This window comes from Neoarius graeffei, chromosome 3 (assembly GCF_027579695.1).
Source record: "Neoarius graeffei isolate fNeoGra1 chromosome 3, fNeoGra1.pri, whole genome shotgun sequence".
NCBI lineage: Eukaryota > Metazoa > Chordata > Actinopteri > Siluriformes > Ariidae > Neoarius > Neoarius graeffei.
In genome coordinates, this window is record NC_083571.1 from 74,930,730 (window position 1) to 74,956,849 (window position 26,120).

General features: G+C 41.3%; 1 protein-coding gene across 1 annotated transcript in view; it reads left to right on the forward strand.

The window, feature by feature from the left end:
- Positions 1-2,766: 2,766 nt before the first annotated feature.
- Positions 2,767-26,120, forward strand: part of olfml2ba (olfactomedin-like 2Ba) — a 40,820-nt gene continuing 17,466 nt past the window's right edge. Inside the window, exons 1-5 of the mRNA XM_060917324.1 lie at positions 2,767-3,163; positions 3,417-3,644; positions 17,980-18,096; positions 23,358-23,522; positions 25,262-25,442. Of these exons, the coding sequence (XP_060773307.1) occupies positions 3,017-3,163; positions 3,417-3,644; positions 17,980-18,096; positions 23,358-23,522; positions 25,262-25,442 (838 nt within the window). The 5' untranslated portion in view covers positions 2,767-3,016. The remainder of the gene's footprint in view (positions 3,164-3,416; positions 3,645-17,979; positions 18,097-23,357; positions 23,523-25,261; positions 25,443-26,120) is intronic.

Consider the following 26,120-nt stretch of genomic DNA (forward strand, 5'->3'; position numbering starts at 1 on the left):
CCTGACCCCTACTTGGTGGACTTTTTACCTTTTATTTTTTATTTATTTATTTCTTCTTTTTTTTTTTTTTTTCTTTGTCTACTATTGTAAAGCGTCCTTGGGTTTCTTGAAAGGCGCTATATAAGTTTAACTTATTATTATTATTATTATTATTATTATTATTATTATTATTATTATTGAAAAAACTGTACAAAATCTCAGTTCCTCAACATCTGAATTGGACATTCTGCCCACCAACTTTTTTAAGTCTGTTCTTCACCTCATAATTACAGATGTGCTTCAGATCATAAATACATCCCTAGAGACTGGCATTTTTCCTGTGTCCCTAAAAAAAGCTGTTGTAAAGCCCCTACTTAAAAAGAATAATCTGGATGTTTCAGTGTTGAACAACAGGCCAATATCAAATCTACCATTCATCGGGAAAATCCTTGAAAAAATTGTCTTCAATCAATTAACTGCCTTCTTGATATCAAACAGCTGTTTTGATAACTTTCAGTCAGGATTTCGTGCCAATCACAGCACTGAAACAGCGCTGATTAAAGTTATAAATGACATACGTCTTAATACTGATGCAGGCAAAACATCGGTCCTGGTGTTACTGGACCTCAGTGCAGTTTTAGATACTGTTGATCACAACATACTGCTATATCGACTTGAACACTGGGTTGGGTTGACTGGTAAAGTTATCAATTGGTTAAAATCATACTTAAAAGATAGAAGCTTCTTTGTTACCATGGGAAATTGTACCTCAACATCAATGTCCCTGACCTGTGGTGTCCCCCAGGGGTCGATCCTTGGACCATTACTATTCAACCTTTATATGCTCCCACTTGGACAAATTATCAAGAACAACTCAATTTTGTATCACTGCTATGCAGATGACACCCAAATTTATTTTGCTCTATCACCTAATGATTATGCCCCCCTTGAATGTCTCTACCAGTGTATCAACCAAATCAACAACTGGATGTCACAAAATTTTCTTCAGCTGAACACAGATAAAACAGAAGTAATTCTATTTGGGAAAAAAGATGAAAGACTCAGGATTACCACTATTCTTGACACACAGGGGATTAAAACAAAAGATATGGTTAAAAATCTTGGTGTTTTCATTGACAGCGAGCTAAACTTTGACAGTCACATGAACGCAATCACTAAATCAGCATTTTATCACCTAAAAAACATTTCCAAACTAAGAGGACTTACGTCAAAAAATGATCTGGAAAAACTTATACATGCCTTCATCTCTATTAGGGTTGACTACTGCAATGGCCTTTTCACAGGCCTGCCAAAAAAGACCATCAAACGACTTCAGGTGATTCAAAATGCAGCGGCTAGGGTTCTCACACAAACAAAAAGAACAGAGCACATTACTCCAATTCTAAGGTCCCTTCACTGGCTTCCAGTAAGCTACAGAACTGACTTTAAAGCATTGCTGCTGGTGTACAAATCTCTAAATGGTACAGGGCCCAATTACCTCTCTGATATGTTGCAGCGGCCTAGTCAGATCTACCAGATCGCAGCAGCAAAATTTACTGGTAAAACCTGTTGTTAAAACAAAGTGTGGTGAAGCAGCTTTTAGCTACTATGCAGTACAGCTATGGAACCAACTCCCAGAGGACATCAAAAATGCTCATGCTGTTGGCAGCTTCAAATCTAGATTAAAGACCAAGCTGTTTTCAGATGCTTTCTGCTAACTGATAAATATCATCTTTACATGTTTTAAACTTTGCTTAACTTTTACAGTCTTTGCATGTTTTAAACTTTACTTATCTTTTATTCCATTTTATTCTGCTGTTTTTTACTGAACTTTTACTTCATTTTATTATTTTATTTCTATTATTGTTTAATTCTTATATTATTTTTATTTTTCTCTCTTCTTCCCCCTTTATTTTATGTAATTTTATTTTCTATTGTTTACTGTTTTGCCTTTACCTCTGTAAAGCACATTGAACTGCCATTGTGTATGAAATGCGCTATATAAATAAACTTGCCTTGCTTTATATCCAGATGCTCAAGTGCAAATTTATTTTGTGTAACCTAATAGGCACAGATTAGTTATTTAAGTCGGCAGTTAATAGCATAATACCAACTACTATAATAAAACCTTTCTAGTTCGTGGTTAGCACTGTTGCCTCACGGCAAGAAGGTTCTGGGTTCGAGCTCAGTGGCCGACGGGGGCCTTTCTGTGCAGAGTTTGCATGTTCTCCTCGTGGGTTTCCGCCACAGTTCAAAGACACGCAGGTTAGGTTAATTAGTGGCTCTCAACTGACCGTGAGCGTGAATTGTTGTTTATCTCTAAGTGTCAGTCCTGTGACGATCTCGTGACTCGTCCAGGGTGTTCTCGCCCATAGTCAGCTGGGATAGGCTCCAGTTTGCACGGGATAAGCGGTTACGGGTGGGATGGATAGTTCATGACAGTGTGAAAGAACACGCAGAAGATGGCGCTGTGGCACTTCTATTGGTGCGCACAATGTTTATTAAAATACATTGCTGGCCAAAATGGTTATTGGATTTTGGAAATACCGTGATTTTATTTATTTATTAAAAAAAAAAAAAAACTAGCACTCATTCCGAAAGTCCGACTAGTCGCATGCTCGCAGCACACAGGTGTGATTTGTTATAGGGCTCATCTGCAAATTACATCCTACACAACATCATGATGATGATGATGATTAAACGAAATATGGTGCAGTCCTTGGCGTAATCCCCTGTTACCACCCACCATTTGTCCCCATCAGTCCTTCCAGCCTGCCTTCCTCACTTTCTCTCAGCTTGAATAGACTTTCAGTCTTGTACAGCAGGCAGATCTCGCACCTGTTCGTATGGACGACATTAACGTCACTGAACTGTATGCCTGTCGTTTCCATCCGCCGTTTTAATGACTGGACGCAATATATTGGGATGCATGAAACATCTCTGTGACAAACGAAAGCTCTAGAGCCTGACATTCACTGTCACGTGTTTTCACGAAAGATTGGTTTACGGTGCCGAATAAAAGTTTTGTAGCTCTGCAATGGAGGCACTGGGATTTTGGTGCTTGATGTTCCTCGCTTTGTCTTCAGCAGCTTCAAACTCACCTCGAGCACTTCAGGAGGAGAAAAGCGAACAAAACAAAACTCCAGAAGCTGAAATTGATGATCACGGTAATGTTTTGATTGAGGTAAGAAGGAACGTCATTCACGATTAAGTGCATTTTTTTCTAATTAATATATATTAATTGATAATCGACGCTTCTGGGTTTTATGATTTAAAATCCAGTAAACAGTGTTTGTTTGTTTGTTTATTGTGTAATGTGTAGTGCATGCGCTGCAGGCTACTTTAACGAACTTCTTTGAAAGTTTGTTACGTTGTTGTATTGTGCATTGATCATGGCTTGGTGGAAAATGTATCCGTGCATCCTCTTCTCTTTGTAGCTGCTGGCTGATTATGACAAAGAGAGAGACGCTGACTGTGGCTGTAAATGTGTTGTCAGAGTCGTGGGCAGGAGCGCGCGCTCTCCGGAGTCCTACACGGTGCAGACTGTCGCATCTCGCCACGGCTGCAAGTGCGCATGCGCAGCAACTCCACAACCAGCGCAGCAGCCCTGCGAGGAAAACGTGAGAGAAAAGAAGCTGCAACAAGCTGCGAGAGAAAATGACAAGGTGACACCAAAGTGGATTTAAAAGAGTTGCCTAAAACTCCCAGCGTTAAATCAGCTCCTACAGGATTAAAGTGCCATTCCACCATTGGATGTATTCTTTGGCATAAAATACAATATATTTTATGACAACAAGACTAGACAGAGAAATCTTTTAGCTTCAAAATGATATATCAAACATAATTTTTTGACAACGACAAGTATATTAATTTTGCGACCAAAGTCACCTACCCTTTTAATTTCCGCGCGGTAGTGAAACGTGATGTAATCGGCAGGTTCCCCTTCTTGTGTACCACGTGTCGGTCTATTTTTAGACCAGGAAACCCCCAAAGTGAGGGAGTCATTTCTCCTCCTATATGGGGGCCAAAAAAATTGCGAAAAATTTTGAGTCAATCTTTCAGTTAGCTAGATTTATTGGTATTAGCTAGATTTATTGGTATTATTTTTATCGCGTTCTATCCGCCATTGCTGATATGTGCCACGTCACACGTCACGTGGTACACTCTAAAAAATAAAGGTACTTCAGTGGTTCTTCAAATCTCTGGATGGTTCCATGGAGAGTCAAAACTCTGTGATGAACCATTACATTATGCGAAAGGTTCTTCACATTGGAAATGGTTCTTCAGAGCCTGGCATTCTCTTACCGTTTGCTGGTCAATGCACATAGGCTATGTTTACACAAATCTGTCTTCACTACTCAAACAAATGGTTTAAATGGTTCTTTAAAGAACTGTTGCATGAACGGTTCTTTGAAGCCCTGAAAAAGGTTCTTCTATGGCATCGCCCTGAAGAACCGGTACTGGCCCCATTATTTTTTAGAGTGTACACAAGAAGGGGAACCTGCTGATGACATCATGCGCGGAAATTAAAAGGGTAGGTGACTTTGGTCGCAAAATTAATATACTTGTCGTTGTCAAAAAATTATGCTTGATATATTATTTTGAAGCTAAAAGATTTCTCTATCTAGTGATACCATTTATATATGTTGTCAAAATATATTGTATTTTATGCCAAAGAATACATCCAATGGTGGAATGGCACTTTAAGGCTCGCTTATAGGTGCACTTTGTAGGTGTGCAGTTATTGCAAGTTATTACAGTTAACCCACCTATTGTTATGCACAATTTGTCACCCCAGGAAGGGACCACCATAGGGCCATCTTGGCAGAGCAGTATATTAGTATAACTGGTATTAGTATGGCTGGTCTTTTACATACCCGCATTGATCCATGTTGTCAGTGAATATATACCTGTAGCTTATTTTATATACTCAATTTATTTTAATCACTCATTAGCCCTTAAAGGTAGGCTGCCTTTCAGATTTTTCAAGTGCAGGTCAAAAAAATTTTTTCCCTGACACTCAATTATTTTTGTTCAGTTGACCCAAAGCTGCTTCTTCTTCTTTTGGCTGCTCCCGAGTAGGGGTCGCCACAGCGGTTCTTTCGTCTCCATTGCTCCCTGTCTTCAGCATCCTTCTCTACCACACCTGCCACTTTCATGTCCTCTCTCACCACATCCATGTATCTCCTCTTTGGCCTTCCTCGTTTTCGTGTGCCCGGCGGCTCCATCCTCAACATTCTCCTTCCAGCATGCTCTGCATCTCTTCTCAGGAGGTGCCCATACCATCTCAGTCTCATCACTCTTAGCTTAATTCCCAAGCTCTCCACATGTGCTGTCCCTCTGATGTGCTCGTCCCTTATCCTGTCCAACCTCGTCACTCCCATTGCAAACCTTAACATCCTCAACTCCGCCACCTCCAACTTTGCCTCCTGTCTCTTCGTTAAGGGTACGGTCTCCAATCCATACATCACAGCTGGTCTCACTACTGTCTTATACAGCTTACCTTTCACTTTTGCTGGGACTTTCCTATCACAAATGACTCCCGAAATCCTTCTCCAACTGCTCCACCCTGCCTGCACTTTCTTTCTCACCTCACTATTGCAGCCCCCATTTTCCTGCACAGTTGACCCAAAGCTACTGAATTCAAATCACAGACTTCCAATTTTGTTATTAGTAACAGAACAATTAATGAATTTAGGGCCACATGGCCCTAAATTCTCTGCTATTTTTTTTTTGCCTGCTTCAACATGACCCAATTCAAGATACTACATTATGCATCACATGGTGGGCTTTCCCTGTTTGCGCAAGGCATTGTGGGATACAAATGTGAAACAGGAGAGGAAAAAGGAGGACGTGAGTGTGCAAATGAAACTTGGAAGACCGACTACAGTAACGGAAAGCGAGAAGAAAAGACGTTATGTTGCAAAGGAAAGGAAACACAGGACCAAACTAATAAATATCAGCAGTCAGTGAGCACCTCAGTGTGATCAGCTGTTCGTTTAACGACAAAATGATGTAACTGTGTCAGTGCATGGTTAAAGGTAAACCTGCGCATGCGCACACGGACTTCCTCTGTCTGCTTGACTGCGCGAAACGGGCGATTTCATGCACATTATTTGCTGGGGAATCCCTTCAAATTAATTAACTTCCCAGCCACAGAATGGCCTGATATTTTGTGAGATATTACAGAAATAAACATATATCACAATGATCAAATTTCAAAGGGAACTAAATTTCGCCAATTTTATGAACTTGAAAGGCCGTCTCGCTTTAATTAGTGTCATTTTCTGACTGCTGTTGGCTGGATGCTTTTTGTGGGTGCAATCAGTTAATTATTGAAATTAAGTGATCAATCTCATTAAATCAGTCTCATTAAATTTGAAGGTTAATAATTAAAATGAATCAATCCCATTGAATCGTTTACTTTGACTCATTTGAATTGAATCATACCATAGAATCATTTAGTGAATCATTTAGTGAATCATACCATTAATCCTGGATAAATTACCAAACAGCTAGATTATGGTATATTTCCTAATTATTATTGATCACTTACTATATTAGATAACTTATATGCACCTTTTTGAATTCTTTGAGAGATTGGGGACTTCAGAAATATTGTTCACACCAACAAGATGAATACACACAGCTTTGATAAATGGATTTATTATAACAAAGATAAAAATGGATAATCAATATATACAAATATGATATGGTGTGTGTGTGTGTGTGTGTGTGTGTGTGTGTGTGTGTGTGTGTGTATGGCCTAGCTTGTGCTAGCTAAACAAAGGAATGTTATCTAAATAGAACAAAGGATTAGCTCTGTTGCTAATGTGTGCTTGTGTGTGTGTGTGGGAAGAACTTGACCATGTGTTTAGCCTCGTGTAGCTAACTACACGTGGTGGAGGCCTAGATTAGCCTTGTGTTGCTAGTGTGTTTGTGAAAGGCCCTATGGCCTGAACAAAAAGCTAGCTTGTGGATTTCTAGCTGAGGTGTGGTTTATCAGGCCTGATGGCCTGCTGAGCACATGGTAGGCCTTGATTAGCTTTGTGCTGCTAAGCAGACAAAGGGAAGCTGTAGCTAACCCACTAGCTCATAACCATACTGAATCCACTGAAATCTTGATGAGATCAAGATGTATAATAATGAAATTAAAATGTTAGTAAGAATAAGAGAAAGAGAGAAGCATGCACCGCCTATTAAAACAAATAATTGAGATTAAAACAAAAAGAGAACAATTCAACACACTGCGTGTTTAACAGTGTAACAGATAAACCTGGGTTTAAATTCACACTATTTCAATAAAAGCAAATTCCTAAGACTATCTTAATTATGCCCAAATGCCAAAATCTTACTTAATCCTGCCTTTAGCAAGATATGAAGATGTTCGCCGTTGCAGAGCTTCGCTGTTCATGAAGCACGTGAGCCGCCCGTGTAGAAAGTGCAGAGTCTTCTTGGGTCCGGCGGAGCACTTGGGTGGTTCCCGTGGAAAGCAGAGGACTCTTGGTCCAAACTTCAGCGTTCGTGAGGAAAAGTCTCTGATCAGAATAAGATGCACAGCGCTTTTGAGTTAAAAAGGATTCAATCGCTTCTTAACTTTTAACTGCCTGGGCTGCAGTCGTGACGTCACTTCTAATACGAATAAACCGGTTGTAACTCAGGTTGAGTTTAAAGATCGCGCGACTCTAGAGTTTACCTTGGCCAAGGGTAAGAAATCGCGCTGAATGATGGATCTTGCAAGAAAGAGGTGTTTTCGGGTTTGAGAGCATCTCTTTATGCGTCTAGACTCCTCGGAAACCGGACGCGAGAGACAAAGAGCGGAACTTCCGCCTGGACTTATGCCTTCCTGGAGGATGACGTAGATGATCCCGCCCTGGCGTGACGTAGGTCAACGCGGAAGAGGACTGGTAGTTGTAGTTCTTAGAGACAAAATGGCGGCATGATACCTACATTCCCCCTTTTGGTCTCAGGGGTATGACGGAGTCGTAGCACTGAGAACACCGTATCGTATCATCGCCGTGTCCATAGTCCTTGAGGTAGACTTGTTCTGCACAGTTCGTGGTGTCCTTTGAAGACTGTGTAAACTTGTGAGTTCCAGTAAGACAGTTGGAGACAGAGGCATTTTGGGCATATAATCACTATGGGCATTTTGGGCATATAATCACTATCTAACTAACTAGATCAAAACCACATCAAAAAATATTAAACATTGAACATGAAACATGTAGTGTTCAATTTCTTATGCATAAAAAAACAAGAAAAGAGAGGAAATGAAGGAAGGAAAGAAGTATTAGTGTTTGGGTTGGCAAACCTAATCTTCTAGAAATCTTCTGTGTTTGGTAATAGCAGTGGGTGGTCTGGCCAGAGAGCGTGTGCTACTGCGGCTAAAGCTGTCAGGGACACAGACCATCTTATCTAACTTGGCATAGTGTTATGTATGGGTTGCCTGGGCAGACCCAGTGGATGTCTTTAGTGAGGGTGCATATGAGCAATTCCAGCGTTATGGACGTGACACTTGAACTCAAAATGGCAACAAATGACCCAGTGCATGTTTTATTGTCTCCCAGTATTTAAACAGGTGTTGCATATTTTAAGGCTGTACCATACTGGAGAAGTGATAGAACAAGAACAATTCCCATAGTACATCTAGGGCATGCCAGAAAATGCCAATAAAAGATGCGTTATGGATGTGACAGAAAAAGTATCACTTTTCTTGAGTGACTGTACATTTTTATCAAACTCTGTGAAATTGTAAACCTAATGTTGAAATGGAGATATCCATTTGATAGAGGGGTCCAAGGTGAATATTAAAAAATCTTTGTTTAAAATATTTTGTATTTCATGCAGAGTTTCGGAAGGAAAAGTCAGCGTTATGGATGTGACGAAATTCCGTTATGGATGTGACGCGTCTGAAATAGACATGACATATGTTTAGAAAATCAGCAATTTAACCACCATAACCCTTTGAAAAACTCTCTAAATATCAGCTAAAACTATCAAAGTTCTTAAATAATATTTAGGATGGCTATTGTTTTGCGGATTTTAGCATACATTTCTGTGGCTTGTGGCAATAATATAGAATTGTACATGATCAAAGTTGATTTTAGCTTGGGGTTTACATTTTAAGAAAGAAAGACTGACAGTGACATATTAGGTTGGTTACAGATTGGTTCAACTTATTCACATCTGTAAAATACAGGCCTAGGTGATATCTCTGGGAGTGGTTTTGATGTATTACATGTTGCTTTATTTTTGCATGGTGAGGTTGACATTTACATGGAATTGCCCATATCTCTAAGTCTTGTGGATTCACAAAAATGAGGATGGCACTGCCAAGACTATATGCCGGGTGTATTTGCGATGAATACACACTAGTAATAATAGTGGATTTTAGTATTTTATCCACCATGTTATACTGAAGGGTTATTACTTCATTGGGTTGGTGAAGTCTGACCGGGAATGTTAGTGTACGCTTATGGTTGAGTGATGCGTACAAGCTAGGTGGACATGATGGGCCTAGCTGTCGTCCACCCCCTTTTGGAGTGAGGACTGTTCAAAAGGTTTGATTCGATTATCATGGAAATCGATATGAAAGCGTTTGATTAGGCCTAGATGTCCTAATGTGATACGCGACGGGGAACGGTTTTCCCACGATCAAAAGGTCTCGACCAGGGTGGTAGGAACTTCTCTGAGATTCGGGCGTAGTAGGCTTTGTGTCCTACTCTCGAATCGAGATTCTTTTGGGCACCTGTAAAGGTTGACTGTAGGTGGCATCGTAGGTCGGCGACATGTTGATGTGCGGTGTATGCAATCGCGACGCTCATGGCCTCTGGTTTGTATAGGAGATGCAGGGGAAGAACCGACTCTCGCCCAGTCATCATCCCAAAGGGGTGTGACTTCAGTGGCGCAATGAGGGGTGGACCAAATGGCCCTTACCATCAAGGGAAGTTTCACGTCCCAAATTTTACCATGGTTTGTGATATACTTTTGCAGCATGCTCACAATGGTTTGAATGGCTCGTTCAGCCTGACCAGAGAATTGAGGGTGGTGCGCGATATCGAATTTTGCCTCGACGCCTAACATGTTCCACAGCGCAGCCATTACACCAGCAGTGAAATGGGTGCCTGTGTCGAGTCAATGGATAGAGGGAGGTTTTTCAAAGAATTGTGGCCACTAGGAGGAATCGCGATGTCGGGTGTTTCGACACCGGACTCGGTGTGCAAAGACATGAACTGAAGTTCATCAGAAATTTGATCTCGCGTGGTGCTCGGTTGATCGGTGTTTGCACTAATCTCGTCGCAACGGGTTTGTGCATATTTTGTGGGATCCAATGACTGTGGGGTTTTGTTTTGTGTGAAGCTGACTACGTTTATGTTGCAGGGCTTGGTTGGGATTGGGTCGCCTTGTGAGAGCCGTGTGTCTGAGAAATGGTGGTGAAGGCTTTAGCGCACATGAGAGGTGCGTTTTGTGTGTTTGCCTTCGCCACCAGGGGGGGCCCTACATCCTGACCCTCGCCTGCTGTTTCAGAGGGATCTCCTCCCCCTTTCACGAGATATACCCGTGGTTCCTGGCCTAGTCATGCCAGCAAATAGCTTTTTGTCATTTTTCTTGGGCTCTTTTGTTTTATCTGTTGAGGGGTCTGACGTCTCCTGTAACAGTTCTTTAATCTCAGCCAAATGGGCTTTTAAAGAGTCCAGCTCTGAGGGGAACTCACCAGGTTGGTCTGAGTCACTGTGTTGGTCGTCTCTACCCTTACGTTTAGAGCTACGGTCGGAACGCTTCTGCCGTTTCTGGTCAGAGCGGGGATGACAGTTTTGCTGCCAACCGTTTTGTTCCCTACGACCCTTTTCATGTGATGGACGATTGCCATAGTCACTGTGGACTCGCCCTCGGTCCCTCCTGGCCTTACCTTGTAGATTTTTCCACTCACCCTTGTGATGGTTCGGCAAGGGGCGGTTCGGACCGGGATTTCTCCAGGGGGGTCCCCCTTTTGGAGCTTCGCCTCCTTCTAAGGTTAGCGGGGGCCCATTTGCATCCTGGAGCCTAAGGACTCTGGGGTCATCATCGTTTCTGTTTGCGGTTTTGACGATGGTCTCCCAGGTCATTTGGGCTAGTCGCCTAATTTCCCTCATCGAATAGCGACCTCGTCTACACGTCAGTGTGACATGGGTCCGCATGCTTGGGTGGAGGTTATGTAAGAAGAGAGATATGAAACCTCTATCTTCTTCCAACCCTGGTGTGCTACTACCTTGGAAATAGGCAGTACGTAGCCGTCTGTAATATTCACGAGGTGCCTCAGACCGTTTTTGTTTGATTTGTAATGCACACAATGTCGCGGAGGTTTCGTCCGTGTATGGCGCATATTCTTCCCTCATGTAATTGCGAAGTTTCGAATAACTATCACGAATGTTTGGGGGTAGTGTCTCTAAAAAGGCACGAACGCTACTACTGGAGGTCTTCCAGATTAGTTTAAGTTTTTCACGTGTTGTGGCGTTTGGCAGGTCCATCACGCATCGATCAATTTCTCGTAAATAGTTATTTACATTAGTTCTTTGATTGTCGGGATCGAATTGTTCGACATCTTTGGCAAGTAGGTCAATTTGCCGTAAGCGAAGGGTTTGGTGCATGTCCTTGTGCGACCTTCTTGGCTCTTCTGAGCACTCACTATCTAAGCTACTCTGGTGTTGTTCCCGTTTCGCACTAGATTCATAGTCTGATTCATCTGAAGATTGATCAGGGGTACTGTAGCACACTGACCTGGGTGTACTAGGGTCCTGGGCTCTGGATAAGCGCAGGATGGCTCCATCTTGGCTAAATGATGGAGTCGAGTAGCGAGTTGATGGAGTTTGGCGGGGTGTCTGGTCCTCGACCAGATCATTTACGGTGTCCGGTTCGGACGCCTCTTCCCGCTCTGAGCTTTGGCGCATTGTTGGGGGTCTTTCACGCCCCTCGCGCTGCTCTTGGGGGGTCTGCTCCTGGGCAGCCCTCTTAGCAACCATTTCGGCTTTCTCTAGCCGTTCGGTGCAATCATCAAGGGAGGTCTTCAAGAGCTCACGCTCCCTATGTAAATCATTATTATCGGCTGTCAGCTCGGCGTTGCTGGTAGTCAGCCTTTCAACCTCTCCGCGGAGGCGTCTGATTTCTGAATCAGCATCTTGGAAGTATGATAGGAATAGCTTACCTAGTGCCACTTGGACATTAAAAGTTGTTCTTTTTGGATCTCTCATATGTTTGTTTGAGTTATCTAAGTTGTTTTGGCATTCACTCTCACTCGTGTACTTAATGTTTGCCTTTTCGGAGGCAGAGCAGTGAATGAGGTCTGCGATGACCTCAAGGAGAGACACGTCTTGAGCATTGTCTTCCATTTTTGAGACACGAGGGGATGCCATTTTACTTAGGCTGGATACTAGATAATTAATCAATGAGTTAATTATTAATTGAATCATTATTAATTAACATTAACTATGTAATTAATTAATAAGGTTTATTTGGAAATGCTCTCTTATCCTAAGTTGAATAGGTTATGAGTAATTGTGATATGGTTATCACACTACTGTTAACCGTTTTAGCACACCTGGGGATATACCTTAGCAGTTGCTGAATTAAACTGATAGTTTATTTGCTGCTGCAACAATATTTCAAGAAGTCAACAAACCAATCTGCCTCACACGGGGCACCAGTTACTGTGGGTGCAATCAGTTAATTATTGAAATTAAGTGATCAAGCTCATTAAATCAGTCTCATTAAATTTGAAGGTTAATAATTAAAATGAATCAATCCCATTGAATCGTTTATTTTGACTCATTTGAATTGAATCATACCATAGAATCATTTAGTGAATCATTTAGTGAATCCTGGATAAATTACCAAACAGCTAGATTATGGTACATTTCCTAATTATTATTGATCACTTACTATATTAGATAACTTATATGCACCTTTTTGAATTCTTTGAGAGATTGGGGACTTCAGAAATATTGTTCACACCAACAAGATGAATACACACAGCTTTGATAAATGGATTTATTATAACAAAGATAAAAATGGATAATCAATATATGGGCAATTCCATGTAAATGTCAACCTCACCATGCAAAAATAAAGCAACATGTAATACATCATAACCACTCCCAGAGATATCACCTAGGCCTGTATTTTACAGATGTGAATCAGTTGAACCAATTTGTAACCAACCTAATATGTCACTGTCAGTCTTTCTTTCTTATAATGTAAAACCCATGCTAAAATCAACTTTGATCATGTACAATCTATATTATTGCCACAAGCCACAGAAATGTATGCTAAAATCCACAAAACAGCAAAACAATAGCCATCCTAAATATTATTTAAGAACTTTGATAGTTTTAGCTGATATTTAGAGAGTTTTTCAAAGGGTTATGGTGGTTAAATTGCTGATTTTCTAAACATATGCCATGTCTATTTCAGACGCGTCACATCCATAACGGAATTTCGTCACATCCATAACGCTGACTTTTCCTTCCGAAACTCTGCATGAAATACAAAATATTTTAAACAAAGATTTTTTAATATTCACCTTGGACCCCTCTATCAAACGGATATCTCCATTTCGACATTAGGTTTACGATTTCACAGAGTTTGATAAAAATGTACAGTCACCCAAGAAAAGTGATACTTTTTCTGTCACATCCATAACGCATCTTTTATTGGCATTTTCTGGCATGCCCTAGATGTACTATGGGAATTGTTCTTGTTCTATCACTTCTCCAGTATGGTACAGCCTTAAAATATGCAACACCTGTTTAAATACTGGGAGACAATAAAACATGCACTGGGTCATTTGTTGCCATTTTGAGTTCAAGTGTCACGTCCATAACGCTGGAATTGCTCTCATACAAATATGATATGGTGTGTGTGTATGGCCTAGCTTGTGCTAGCTAAACAAAGGAATGTTATCTAAATAGAACAAAGGATTAGCTCTGTTGCTAATGTGTGCTTGTGTGCGTGTGTGTGTGGGAAGGACTTGACCATGTGTTTAGCCTCGTGTAGCTAACTACACGTGGTGGAGGCCTAGATTAGCCTTGTGTTGCTAGTGTGTTTGTGAAAGGCCCTATGGCCTGAACAAAAAGCTAGCTTGTGGATTTCTAGTTGAGGTGTGGTTTATCAGGCCTGATGAGCACATGGTAGGCCTTGATTAGCTTTGTGTTGCTAAGCAGACAAAGGGAAGCTGTAGCTAACCCACTAGCTCATAACCATACTGAATCCACTGAAATCTTGATGAGATCAAGATGTATAATAATGAAATTAAAATGTTAGTAAGAATAAGAGAAAGAGAGAAGCATGCACCGCCTATTAAAACAAATAATTGAGATTAAAACAAAAAGAGAACAATTCAACACACTGCGTGTTTAACAGTGTAACAGATAAACCTGGGTTTAAATTCACACTATTTCAATAAAAGCAAATTCCTAAGACTATCTTAATTATGCCCAAATGCCAAAATCTTACTTAATCCTGCCTTTAGCAAGATATGAAGATGTTCGCCGTTGCAGAGCTTCGCTGTTCATGAAGCACGTGAGCCGCCCGTGTAAAAAGTGCAGAGTCTTCTTGGGTCCGGCGGAGCACTTGGGTGGTTCCCGTGGAAAGCAGAGGACTCTTGGTCTTCAGCGTTCGTGAGGAAAAGTCTCTGATCAGAATAAGATGCACAGCGCTTTTGAGTTAAAAAGGATTCAATCGCTTCTTAACTTTTAACTGCCTGGGCTGCAGTCGTGACGTCACTTCTAATACGAATAAACCGGTTGTAACTCAGGTTGAGTTTAAAGATCGCGCGACTCTAGAGTTTACCTTGGCCAAGGGTAAGAAATCGCGCTGAATGATGGATCTTGCAAGAAAGAGGTGTTTTCGGGTTTGAGAGTATCTCTTTATGCGTCTAGACTCCTCGGAAACCGGACGCGAGAGACAAAGAGCGGAACTTCCGCCTTTACTTATGCCTTCCTGGAGGATGACGTAGATGATCCCGCCCCGGCGTGACGTAGGTCAATGCGGAAGAGGACTGGTAGTTGTAGTTCTTAGAGACAAAATGGCGGCATGATACCTACACTTTTTCTACTGGATTCAGGTCAGGACTTTGACTTGGTCATTCTAAAACATTAATTTTATTATTCTTTAACCACTCTTTGGCAGAACAATTTATGTGCTTAAGGTTGTCATCTTTAGAATTTGCTGGAATAATTCTGAATCCATTGTTCCATCAATGATAGCAAGTCATCCTAGTCCAGATACAGCAAAACAGGCAAAAACCATGATACAACCACCTCCATGTTTCACAGATGGGATAAAATTCTTATGCTCTCTTAACATAATGTTTGTTATTTAAAACAAAATGTTCTAGTATCTGTCCACAAAATTTGTCCAGTAGCCTTCTGGCTTGTCCTTATGATTTTTAGCAAACTGTAGTCAGGCAGCAATGTTCTTTTTGGAGAGGAGTAGCTTTCTCTTTGCAACCCTGCCATGCACACAATTGTTGTTCAGTGTTCTCCTGAAAATTAACATTAGCCACTGTGAACGAGGCCTTTAGTTGCTTTGAAGTTACTCTGGGTTCCTTTGAGACCTCACAGACTATTGCATACAGTACCTTGCTCCACACTTTGGAGCGATCCTTGTTGGTGGACCGTTCCTGGGAAGGGTAATGGTTTTTGAATTTCCTGACTATGGATTAGTCAAGTCCAAACTCCTCAGAGAGTGTTTTTGAACCTTTTTCAGCCTGATTAGCCTCAACAACTCTTTTTCTGAAGTCTCCAGAAATCTCCTTTGTTCATTTGTTCAATGACACACTTCCATAAACGTGTTGATTAGTTCAAGTCAGTTCAGTTTTATTTGAATAGTGCGTTTAACCATAGACATTGTCACAAGGAATCTTTACAGAAATTTATAAATTCCAGATATAAATGTTAAACATTAATAAATGTATCCCTCATGAGCAAGCCTGAGGTGACCGTGACAACAAAACATTCCCTGAGATGACATGAGAAACAAACCTTGAGTGGAATCAGACTCAAAAGGGAACATTCTGAAAATAAGACTTGTTCTTTAAATGAAACAGGGCACCCACTCACACCTGATTATCACCCCATTTATTGAAAACACCTGACTCTAATTTCCACCTTCAAACTAACTGCTAATCCTAGAGGTTTACATACTTTTGCCACTCACAGATATGTAATATTGGATCATTTTTCTCAATAAATAAATGACTAAGTACAATATTTTGTCTCATTTGTTTAATTGGGTTCTCTTTGTCTAATTTTAGGACTTGTGTGAAAATGAGGTTTTAGATCATATTTATGCAGAAATATAGAAAATTCTAAAGGGTTCACAAACTTTCAAGCAACAGTATAAAATGCTGATCAGGTTCAGCTGACTACCATATAGGGTCAAAATGGCAGGGGAAAAAGTGACTTAAAATGAAGGTTCATTATTGAGGCATGGAAGGCCTTTAGGCACAAAGACTGCTAAATTGAAACTGTGAAACTTTAGATCTATGGGAGAGATATCAGTAGGGTTAGAACATGCACATATCCTATGACTCTGGTGCTTGTGTATTTGTGTGATATGTAAAGAACAGAAAAGCAGCTGTTCTGCAAGTGACTATGGTAGACTGTCAGTTCATCCCCAACTATGAGTACATACCTGGTGGGTCTGTTCTGGTGTAGGAAGCATTTTGCAAACATGATTGGGTTCACTTGTCCCCTTAGATAAAAAAGGGCCACTATAAAGTTATTTCGACAGTATTATTCTTTGATGAAACATTTCTATCCTGATGGGAGCATAGGCGGTCTTTCCATTGGGCAAAGTCGGGCAATTGCCCTGAGCCTCGTCCAATCAGGGGCCTCGTCGTTGCGTTATGGTATTCCTGTTTTCCTGCATGCTATACATCATCATTTACTATGTAATAATTCATTGTGATTATACATATTTTCCACTCGACATGAACCACATTGCTACGAAAATACTAAAAGCAATAAAGTATGATTCACGTGTAATCCTACAGCTAGATTCACAAGCAAAACCACCAGTATGTGACGTGATGTCACGCACAGCTATCTGGCTTCGCTCTTTCTCAGAGCCGTAGTATCTGAAGTAACCTAGGCAACGACGCGAGCGGGCTGAAGACATGCACCAGCACCATCTAGCTCTAGCTGCAGAGCCCTCGTAAAATGTTTTGTTAAAGTAAAATCAGAATGAAACGATTTCTAAGTGGCAGTGAGAAAAGGAAGAGGAAAAAGGATAGCGAACAGTTTGTTGAAAAGCTACTGAAATTAACAACCTTCTTCCACACAAGTTCTTCCACCACCCATGAGACTGATAGATGGGCACACCGACAGCAGCGCACATAGACAGACAGGCACACACACACACACACACACACACACACACACACACACACACACACACACACACACTCTCTCGTCTACTGACACACACACACACACACACACACACACACACACACACACACAGCTTATATTCAGATATTCAGTGATCTTTATTGGGGTTTTTTCAATCATTTCCATGTGTTCACAATAAATATTGTTCGTCAGTATGTATGATTCATCATCTCATTATTATTACAGATGTATGGGTTGGGGTTGAGGGGGGCCTCCAAATTGTCCTTTGCCCAGAGCCTCAGATTTCCTAAAACTGCCCCTGGATGGGAGTGGTATCTAATTCTCAGGACACAAGATTTCATTGAATAGTATTATGAGCATGAAAATTATCTAAATGAGAGATTTGTAAAATCTGTGCCAGGGTGCATTGAAGCTGTTCTGGTGGCTCAGCACCTTACTAAAACACTTTAATCTGGATCCACTTGTGTGGTATGTAAGGAATCGCATAGTCCATTGAGACATTGCTCTTCCAGTCATTCTGATGGTTTGAGAGCAATGTTAAAGCATACTCAAGTCTGCTGTGAGCTGTAATGTTTGTTCCAAGCTTTGTTATGCTTTTGTTCGATCCTTACAGCTCCTGGCAATAATAGACTTGCTGGAGAACACTTTCACCAAAACAAATCTGTTGAAGTTGCTGAAGCTGAATGCGCTCACTACCGAGCTTCTGGAGCGGGTGGCCAACATTGAGAGGGTGAGTTTAGAAAATGAATATGGGGAAAAGTTAACAGTGTTTTCTCTTTTGTCGGTTTTGGTTACTTACACATTTGTAAAGATTATCTATGACAACCATGGTTATGTCTGATGGAGAGAAAACGGTATGAAAATTTAATATCACGATTATAATGACCAAAACTATGATGGTTATCAGTATTATCACAGTATTGTTAAAATGTGCTGAAAATGTTCAAAACATACTGTACACAAACTAAAATAATTTCAACAAGTTATCCATTGAAAACCACAAATACAAATAGCAGCACTGTGCACTTTTTGTTTGCATAAACATTAAAATAATAATATTAGGGCTGGCACTAATGATGGATTTTCTATTGATTAATATATTGACTATTTTACAGATTAGTTGATTAATTTAAACTATTGATTTTCCTTAATAAAACCAATTGACCATTTAATTTAAGTTCATCTTATGTTATTTTTACTGAGAGCAAGAGAGAAAGAGGACAAAAACAAATGCATTATAATGAATGTAATAATGAAGACATGGGGTGACACAGTGGTTAACACCATTGCCTCACAGAAGGGGGTTCTGGGTTTGAACCTCATGGCTGCCTTGGGCCTTTCTGTGTGGAGTCTGCATGTTCTCCCCATGCCTGCATGGGTTTCCTCCCACAGTCCAAAGACATGTGGATTAGGTCGACTGGCTACTCTAAATTGCCCATAGGTGTGAATATGAATGTGAATGGTTATCTCCATGTTAGACCTGTGATAGATTAGCAGCTTGCCCAGGGTGAATCCCACCTCTCACCTAAAATCAGCTGGGATTGGCTCTAGCTGTTGGCTCTACCCTGATAGATAGATGGATGAAGACATGTTCCTTAAACTTACACTTTTAATTATCTCATCTCATTTTCTCTAGCCGCTTTATCCTTCTACAGGGTCGCAGGCAAGCTGGAGCCTATCCCAGCTGACTACGGGCGAAAGGCGGGGTACACCCTGGACAAGTCGCCAGGTCATCACAGGGCTGACACATAGACACAGACAACTGTGGGTGGTAGAAAAGGGCAACTGGACTTGCTTGAAGATTCTTGAAAACGTTTCACCTCTCGTCCAAAAGGCTTCCTCAGTTCTGTCTGACTAATAGGGAGTATCAGATATTTATCCTCTCCTGGCTCAGAATCAGAATCAGAATTCTGATGACCAGCTCATCTAAGGTGTCACTGAGGCATCATGTTGGTGTGGGTCGCTGGAGGCTGGGTGTGAATGGCGAGTCATTAGGGTGATCAAAGGATTGCCCGTTAGGGTGATCAATGGCAATCTGACTCTCTCTGTCCTCCTGTGAGTCCCCGAAAACAGCTGGGTCCTGGCGTACACCCAGCCGTCTGGGAAGAGTGTCCAAGACCACCTTGTAGATGGTTGACAAATGATGTCTTAGACCCCCACCTCTGTTCAGTGATGGCCGTTCCAGGTTTACAAAAATGGCTTCTTTGACTCCTCGCTCATACCAACGATCCTCTCTGGCTAAAATGCGTACGTCACAATCCCGAAATGAGTGTCCTTCATTGTTAAGATGAATGTAGACAGCCGAGTCCTGGCCTGAGGAGCTGGCTCTCCTGTGTTGGGCCAAGCGCCTGTATAGCGGTTGCTTTGTCTCCCCAATATACGAATTTGTGCAATTCTCACTGCACTGAATTGCATACACTACGTTGTCCTGTTGTCCAGGACAACGTAGTGTATGCTATTCAGTGCAGTGAGAATTGCACAAATTCGTATATTGGGGAGACAAAGCAACCGCTATACAGGCGCTTGGCCCAACACAGGAGAGCCAGCTCCTCAGGCCAGGACTCGGCTGTCTACATTCATCTTAACAATGAAGGACACTCATTTCGGGATTGTGACGTACGCATTTTAGCCAGAGAGGATCGTTGGTATGAGCGAGGAGTCAAAGAAGCCATTTTTGTAAACCTGGAACGGCCATCACTGAACAGAGGTGGGGGTCTAAGACATCATTTGTCAACCATCTACAAGGTGGTCTTGGACACTCTTCCCAGACGGCTGGGTGTACGCCAGGACCCAGCTGTTTTCGGGGACTCACAGGAGGACAGAGAGAGTCAGATTGCCATTGATCACCCTAACGGGCAATCCTTTGATCACCCTAATGACTCGCCATTCACACCCAGCCTCCAGCGACCCACACCAACATGATGCCTCAGTGACACCTTAGATGAGCTGGTCATCAGAATTCTGATTCTGATTCTGAGCCAGGAGAGGATAAATATCTGATACTCCCTATTAGTCAGACAGAACTGAGGAAGCCTTTTGGACGAGAGGTGAAACGTTTTCAAGAATCTTCAAGCAAGTCCAGTTGCCCTTTTCTACCACCCACAGTTTACTATGACCTGGATGATTGAGAATCTTCACAGACAGACACAGACAACCATTCACACTCACATTCACACCTACGGTCAATTTAGAGCCACCAGTTAACCTAACCTGCATGTCTTTGGACTGTGGGGGAAACCGGAGCACCCGGAGGAAACCCACGCGGACACGGGGAGAACATGCAAACTCCACACAGAAAGGCCCTCGCCGGCCCCGGGGCTCGAACCCAGGACCTTCTTGCTGTGAGGCGACAGCGCTAACCACTACACCACCGTGCCGCCCACTTTTAATTATATTGAACACAATTATTAAAATGTTAACTATTGTATTTATGGCATTCCCTAAACAAAATGTGCTTAAAATAATGGCAGAAGTAAAACATTTAAACAAGGTACATGTTCCAACAAGCGTGTGTGTGTGTGTGTGTGTGTGTGTGTGTGTAAGCGAGAGAGAGAGAGAGAGAGAGAGAGAGAGAGAGAGAGAGATTCTCTGCGATAGACTGAAGTCCCATCCAGAGTATAATCTCGCCTTATACCCTGTGTTCCCATAGACTCTGCATCCACTGCATTCATTCATCCATCTTCAGTAACCCAATAAAGTGGTTACTGAAGATATATGAATGAATGAATGAATGAATGAATGAATGAATGAATGAATGAATGAAAGTTTAAAATGCAGATGTTTTATGTAAGCCAGAAGAGTCACTTTTTTTGGTGATATGCCAATTAAGATCTTCATTTGGGCTGCTTTGATTACATCTAACATTAGAAACACTATATTTAAAGCTCTCTGTCTATATTTTTAAACTGTGGTAGGTTATCTACAGTGCCTTGAAAAAGTATTCATACCCCGTGAACATTTTCACACTTTTCCACCTTACAACCACGAACTTAAAAGTTTTTTTATTGAAATTTTATGTGATAGACCAACACAGAGTAGCACATAATTGTGAAGTTAAACGAAAATGATAAATGGTCTTCAAAATTTTAAACAAATAAAAATCTGAAAAATGTGGTGTGCATTAGTATTCAGCCCCCTGTACTCTGATACCTCTAAATACAATCCAGTGCAATCAATTGCCTTCAGAAGTCATCTAATTAATTAGAGTCCTACTGTGTGTAATTTACTCTCAGCATAAATACACTTGTTCTGTGAAGGCCTCAGTGGTTTGTTAGAGAACACTGAAGAACAAACAGCATCACGAAGACCAAATAACTCACCAGACAGGTCAGGGATAAAGTTCTGGAGAAGTTTAAAGCAGAGTTAGGTTATAAAAAAATATCCCAAGCTCTGAGCATCTCAAGAAGCACTGTTCAATCCGTCATTCAAAAATGGAAAAAGTATGGCACAACTGCAAACCTACCAAGACATGGCCGTCCACCTACACTGACAGAGCGAGCAAGGAGAGCACTGGTCAGAGAAGCAGCCAAGAGGCCCATGATCACTCTGGAGGAGCTGCAGAAATCCACAGCTCAGGTGGGAGAATCTGTGCACAGGACAACTATAAGTCGTGCACTCCACAAATCTGGCCTTTTTGGAAGAGTGGCAAGAAGAAAGCCATTGTTGAAAGACGGGCATAAGAAGTCCCGTTTGCAGTTTGCCAGAAGCCATGTAGGGGACACAGCAAACATGTGGAAGAAGGTGCTTTGGTCAGATGAGACCAAAGTTGAACTTTTTGGCCTAAATGCAAAGCGCTATGTGTGGCAGAAAACTAACACTGCTCATCACCCTGCACACACCATCCCCACTGTGAAACATGGTGGTGGCAGCATCATACTATGGGGATGCTTTTCTTCAGCAAGGACAGGGAAGCTGGTCAGAGTTGATGGGAAGATGGATGGAGCTAAATACAGGGCAATCCTGGAAGAAAACCTGTTGGAGGCTGCAAAAGACTTGAGACTGGGAAGGAGATTCACCTTCCAGCAAGACAATGACCCTATACATATAGCCAGAGCTACAATGGAATGGTTTAGATCAAAGAATATTCATGTGTTAGAATGGCCCAGTCAAAGTCCAGACCTAAATCCCATTGAGCATCTGTGGCAAGACTTGAAAATTGCTGTTCACAGACGCTCTCCATCCAGTCTGGCTGAGCTTGAGCTATTTTGCAAAGAAGAATGGGCAAAAATTTCAGTGTCTAGATGTGCAAAGCTGGTAGAGACATACCACAAAAGACTTGCAGCAGTAATTGCAGCAAAAGGTGGCTCTACAAAGTATTGACGCAGGGGGGCTGAATACTAATGCACATCACATTTTTCAGATTTTTGTTTAAAATTTTGAAGACCATTTATCATTTTTGTTTCACTTCACAATTATGTGCTACTCTATGTTGGTCTGTCACATAAAATCTCAATAAAAAACTTCAGTTCGTGGTTGTAAGGTGGAAAAATGTGAAAAAGTTCAAGGGGTATGAATACTTTTGCAAGGCACTGTAAGTGGTAGTACACAGTAAAGTGGCTCAATATGAGTAAATAACAATGGCAAAATCATGTTCTTTTCTGTGAAGCTCATTATTTTCTGGAATCAGGACTCTGGCAGGCAACTTGCTTGCATTTAAAATGTGTGCATGTTTTCCGTACTCATAATTAAATTACATTTAAATAACAAGCTTGTCATTTTATTTAACTCAGGTTACCCTCTTCTCCATACCAGTACACCACCATTATATGATTGTTGTTTTGTCTTGGGGTGTTATATTTCTGTTTTTCTCTTTTTTTTATTTAAACCTTTCTGTGCATCATCTAGTAAATAATTCCTTTGTTCATACATCCATGTCATTCGTTCCTTATTTTGATTTGTTGCTGCAACAGCAAAGGCAATAGTACAGCATCATGATTTCTAACTTTAATTAACAGCTTGACATTAGTGGTTGTTTTGTGTGCTACGCTTCAGTTATTATTTCAGAACCAGACTACTGAGAAGACTAAGGTAGAGAGTGTGCCAACAGAACCAGAAAAAAGAACAGTCCTACCCACATCCACACCCCCACCATGGCAGGAGAATAAAAAGAAACCGAGTGACAAGAGTAATGAGGCTGCAGCTTATCAGCATACAGAGGTGGGTGGATCCTAACACTATAGCAGCATACATCCAGGGGTGGAAAATACTTGAGCCATTGTACTTCCTTACTAGTGCATTATTTTGGCCTATTTATACTTAACTGAAGTAAGATAGATACTTATACAACACATACAAGAACACCAATACACAACAATGAAGTGATAGTCTACATTATGGGTATTTAGCAGATGCTCTTATTCAGAGTGACATACAACATACCCAGAGCAGCCTGGGGAGCAGTTAGGTGCCATGCTCAATGGCACTTCAGCCATTCCTGCTGGTCTAGGGAATTGAACCACTGACCATTTGGTCCCAAAGCTGCTTCTCTAGCCATTAGGCCATGACTTCTCCTGTCTAGCTACCAGAACCACTACAAAGAGCTGTTGCTATGATAGATATGTGCCAATTACACACACATCACATCACATTATCTCTAGCCGCTTTATCCTTCTACAGGGTCGCAGGCAAGCTGGAGCCTATCCCAGCTGACTACGGGCGAAAGGCGGGGTACACCCTGGACAAGTCGCCAGGTCGTCACAGGGCTGACACATAGACACAGACAACCATTCACACTCACATTCACACCTACGGTCAATTTAGAGTCACCAGTTAACCTAACCTGCATGTCTTTGGACTGTGGGGGAAACCGGAGCACCCGGAGGAAACCCACGCGGACACGGGGAGAACATGCAAACTCCGCACAGAAAGGCCCTCGCCGGCCCCGGGGCTCGAACCCAGGACCTTCTTGCTGTGAGGCGACAGCGCTAACCACTACACCACCGTGCCGCCCATGTGCCAATTAAGGTATTGCAATTATTAAAATGGAATACTTGTAATTTTACTTAATTACAATAACAAAGCTTTTGCTCCTTACATTTTTATTTAGACCTTCAAAGTATTCATTACAAATCACAGCTCTTTTCTTCTCTGTCACATAGCCAATGACAGTAAATTAGCCTGGCAATCAAATGAGGTCATTTTAGCATCCAATCAAGTTTAGCACTTTATCATCCAATCAGTGTAGAAAAAACTATCAAGAATCATAACAATTCATCATCTGCTCTGAACTTCTGATGCTTTACACAATAGTTAACGCTATAGTTCAATAACGCTATAGTATTCAAATGCCATGTGCATTTGAATATGAATAATCCACTACACTGCAAGTTAAAACCACAGATAAACAATATCCAGAAACACCAAACAATGTCAAACTGCATTCTGCATGCATGACAACTATATGGCTCTGTAGTAAAAGAGCCCAGGTGCTAAACTGGCCTGCCTGCAGTTCAGACCTATCTTCCATTGAAAATATTTGGCACATTATGAAGCACAAGATATGACAAAGGAGATCCCAAACTGTTGAGCAGCTGAAATCCTATATCAGGCAAGAATGGGACAACATTTTCAAAACTATAGCAGTTGGTCTCCTCAAATTCCATTCTTCCACTTTTATCTTTTAGTAAGATTATGACACACTATATTTTAAATATACACTATATTTAAGTATAATTTCTCAGTACTTTTTCCACCCTTGCACTTTCTTTTAAAGTTCTATGAATCTCATATTCATAAAATTAACATAGTATAGGGATACAGCTAAATAATTGTCTGTGTTAATAAAATGTGCCAAATAGCATCTGAGACTGAATGGTGTGTGTTAGGTGCAAAGTAGAATAACCATCCTTCCTACCCATTTACAATTCCACATCTGATATGACCTTTGATTTTGACAGAGTAAGTATGAGGAGAAGTTTGTGGGAGGCCAGTTAAAAAGGAGTGGACTTGGACTAGAAGATGTTAAAGCTTTACAGGAACAAGAGCATCATGGGAAGCAACAGCATCCAAATTTGATTGTTAGGGGGATCACGTACTACAAATCTGACCCAGTGGATGAGACAGAGGTAGAGGACAACAGTAAGTAAATACAATCCATTTACATACTCTAAATCAACTCAGAGATGCATCTAGGAAAGATGGCAATCTCAGAACTGAATTACTGCAGACCATTCTATAAGTCTGTTATACACATATGCTAGTTTGCAATCACTATGATTCTTGAGTAAAAAACAAAACAAAAAAAAAACCCACCTATTTCACAATGTGGATACAAAAATAGAATTACAACATGTTACAAATGATTTTGAAAATATATTTTTCCATGGAGCCCTGTGATGACCTGGCGACTTGTCCAGGCTGTACCCCGCCTTTTGCCCGTAATCAGCTGGGATAGGCTCCAGCTTGCCTGCGACCTTGTAGAACAGGATAAAGCAGCTAGAGATAATGAGATGAGATGAGATGAGATGAGATATGAGATGAGATGAGATGAGATTTTTCCATGGCCCTTGCTAAACCTGATTTTAAGAAGTAAGGTGTTGGGCCACCATGAGCCACCAGAACACCTTCAGAATAAGTATCAGAAGACATGTCTCAGAATTTCTCTTGGTGTGAGTGATGCCATCTAACATGCAGCGCATGTCAAAGATTGTCACACATACATTGAATCTCACAAATAAACATTCAGAGTTTATTTGATCAGATCAAATATCAGATTTACAAAGTGCAGAGACAATCACACGTGTATAAAATGCAAAG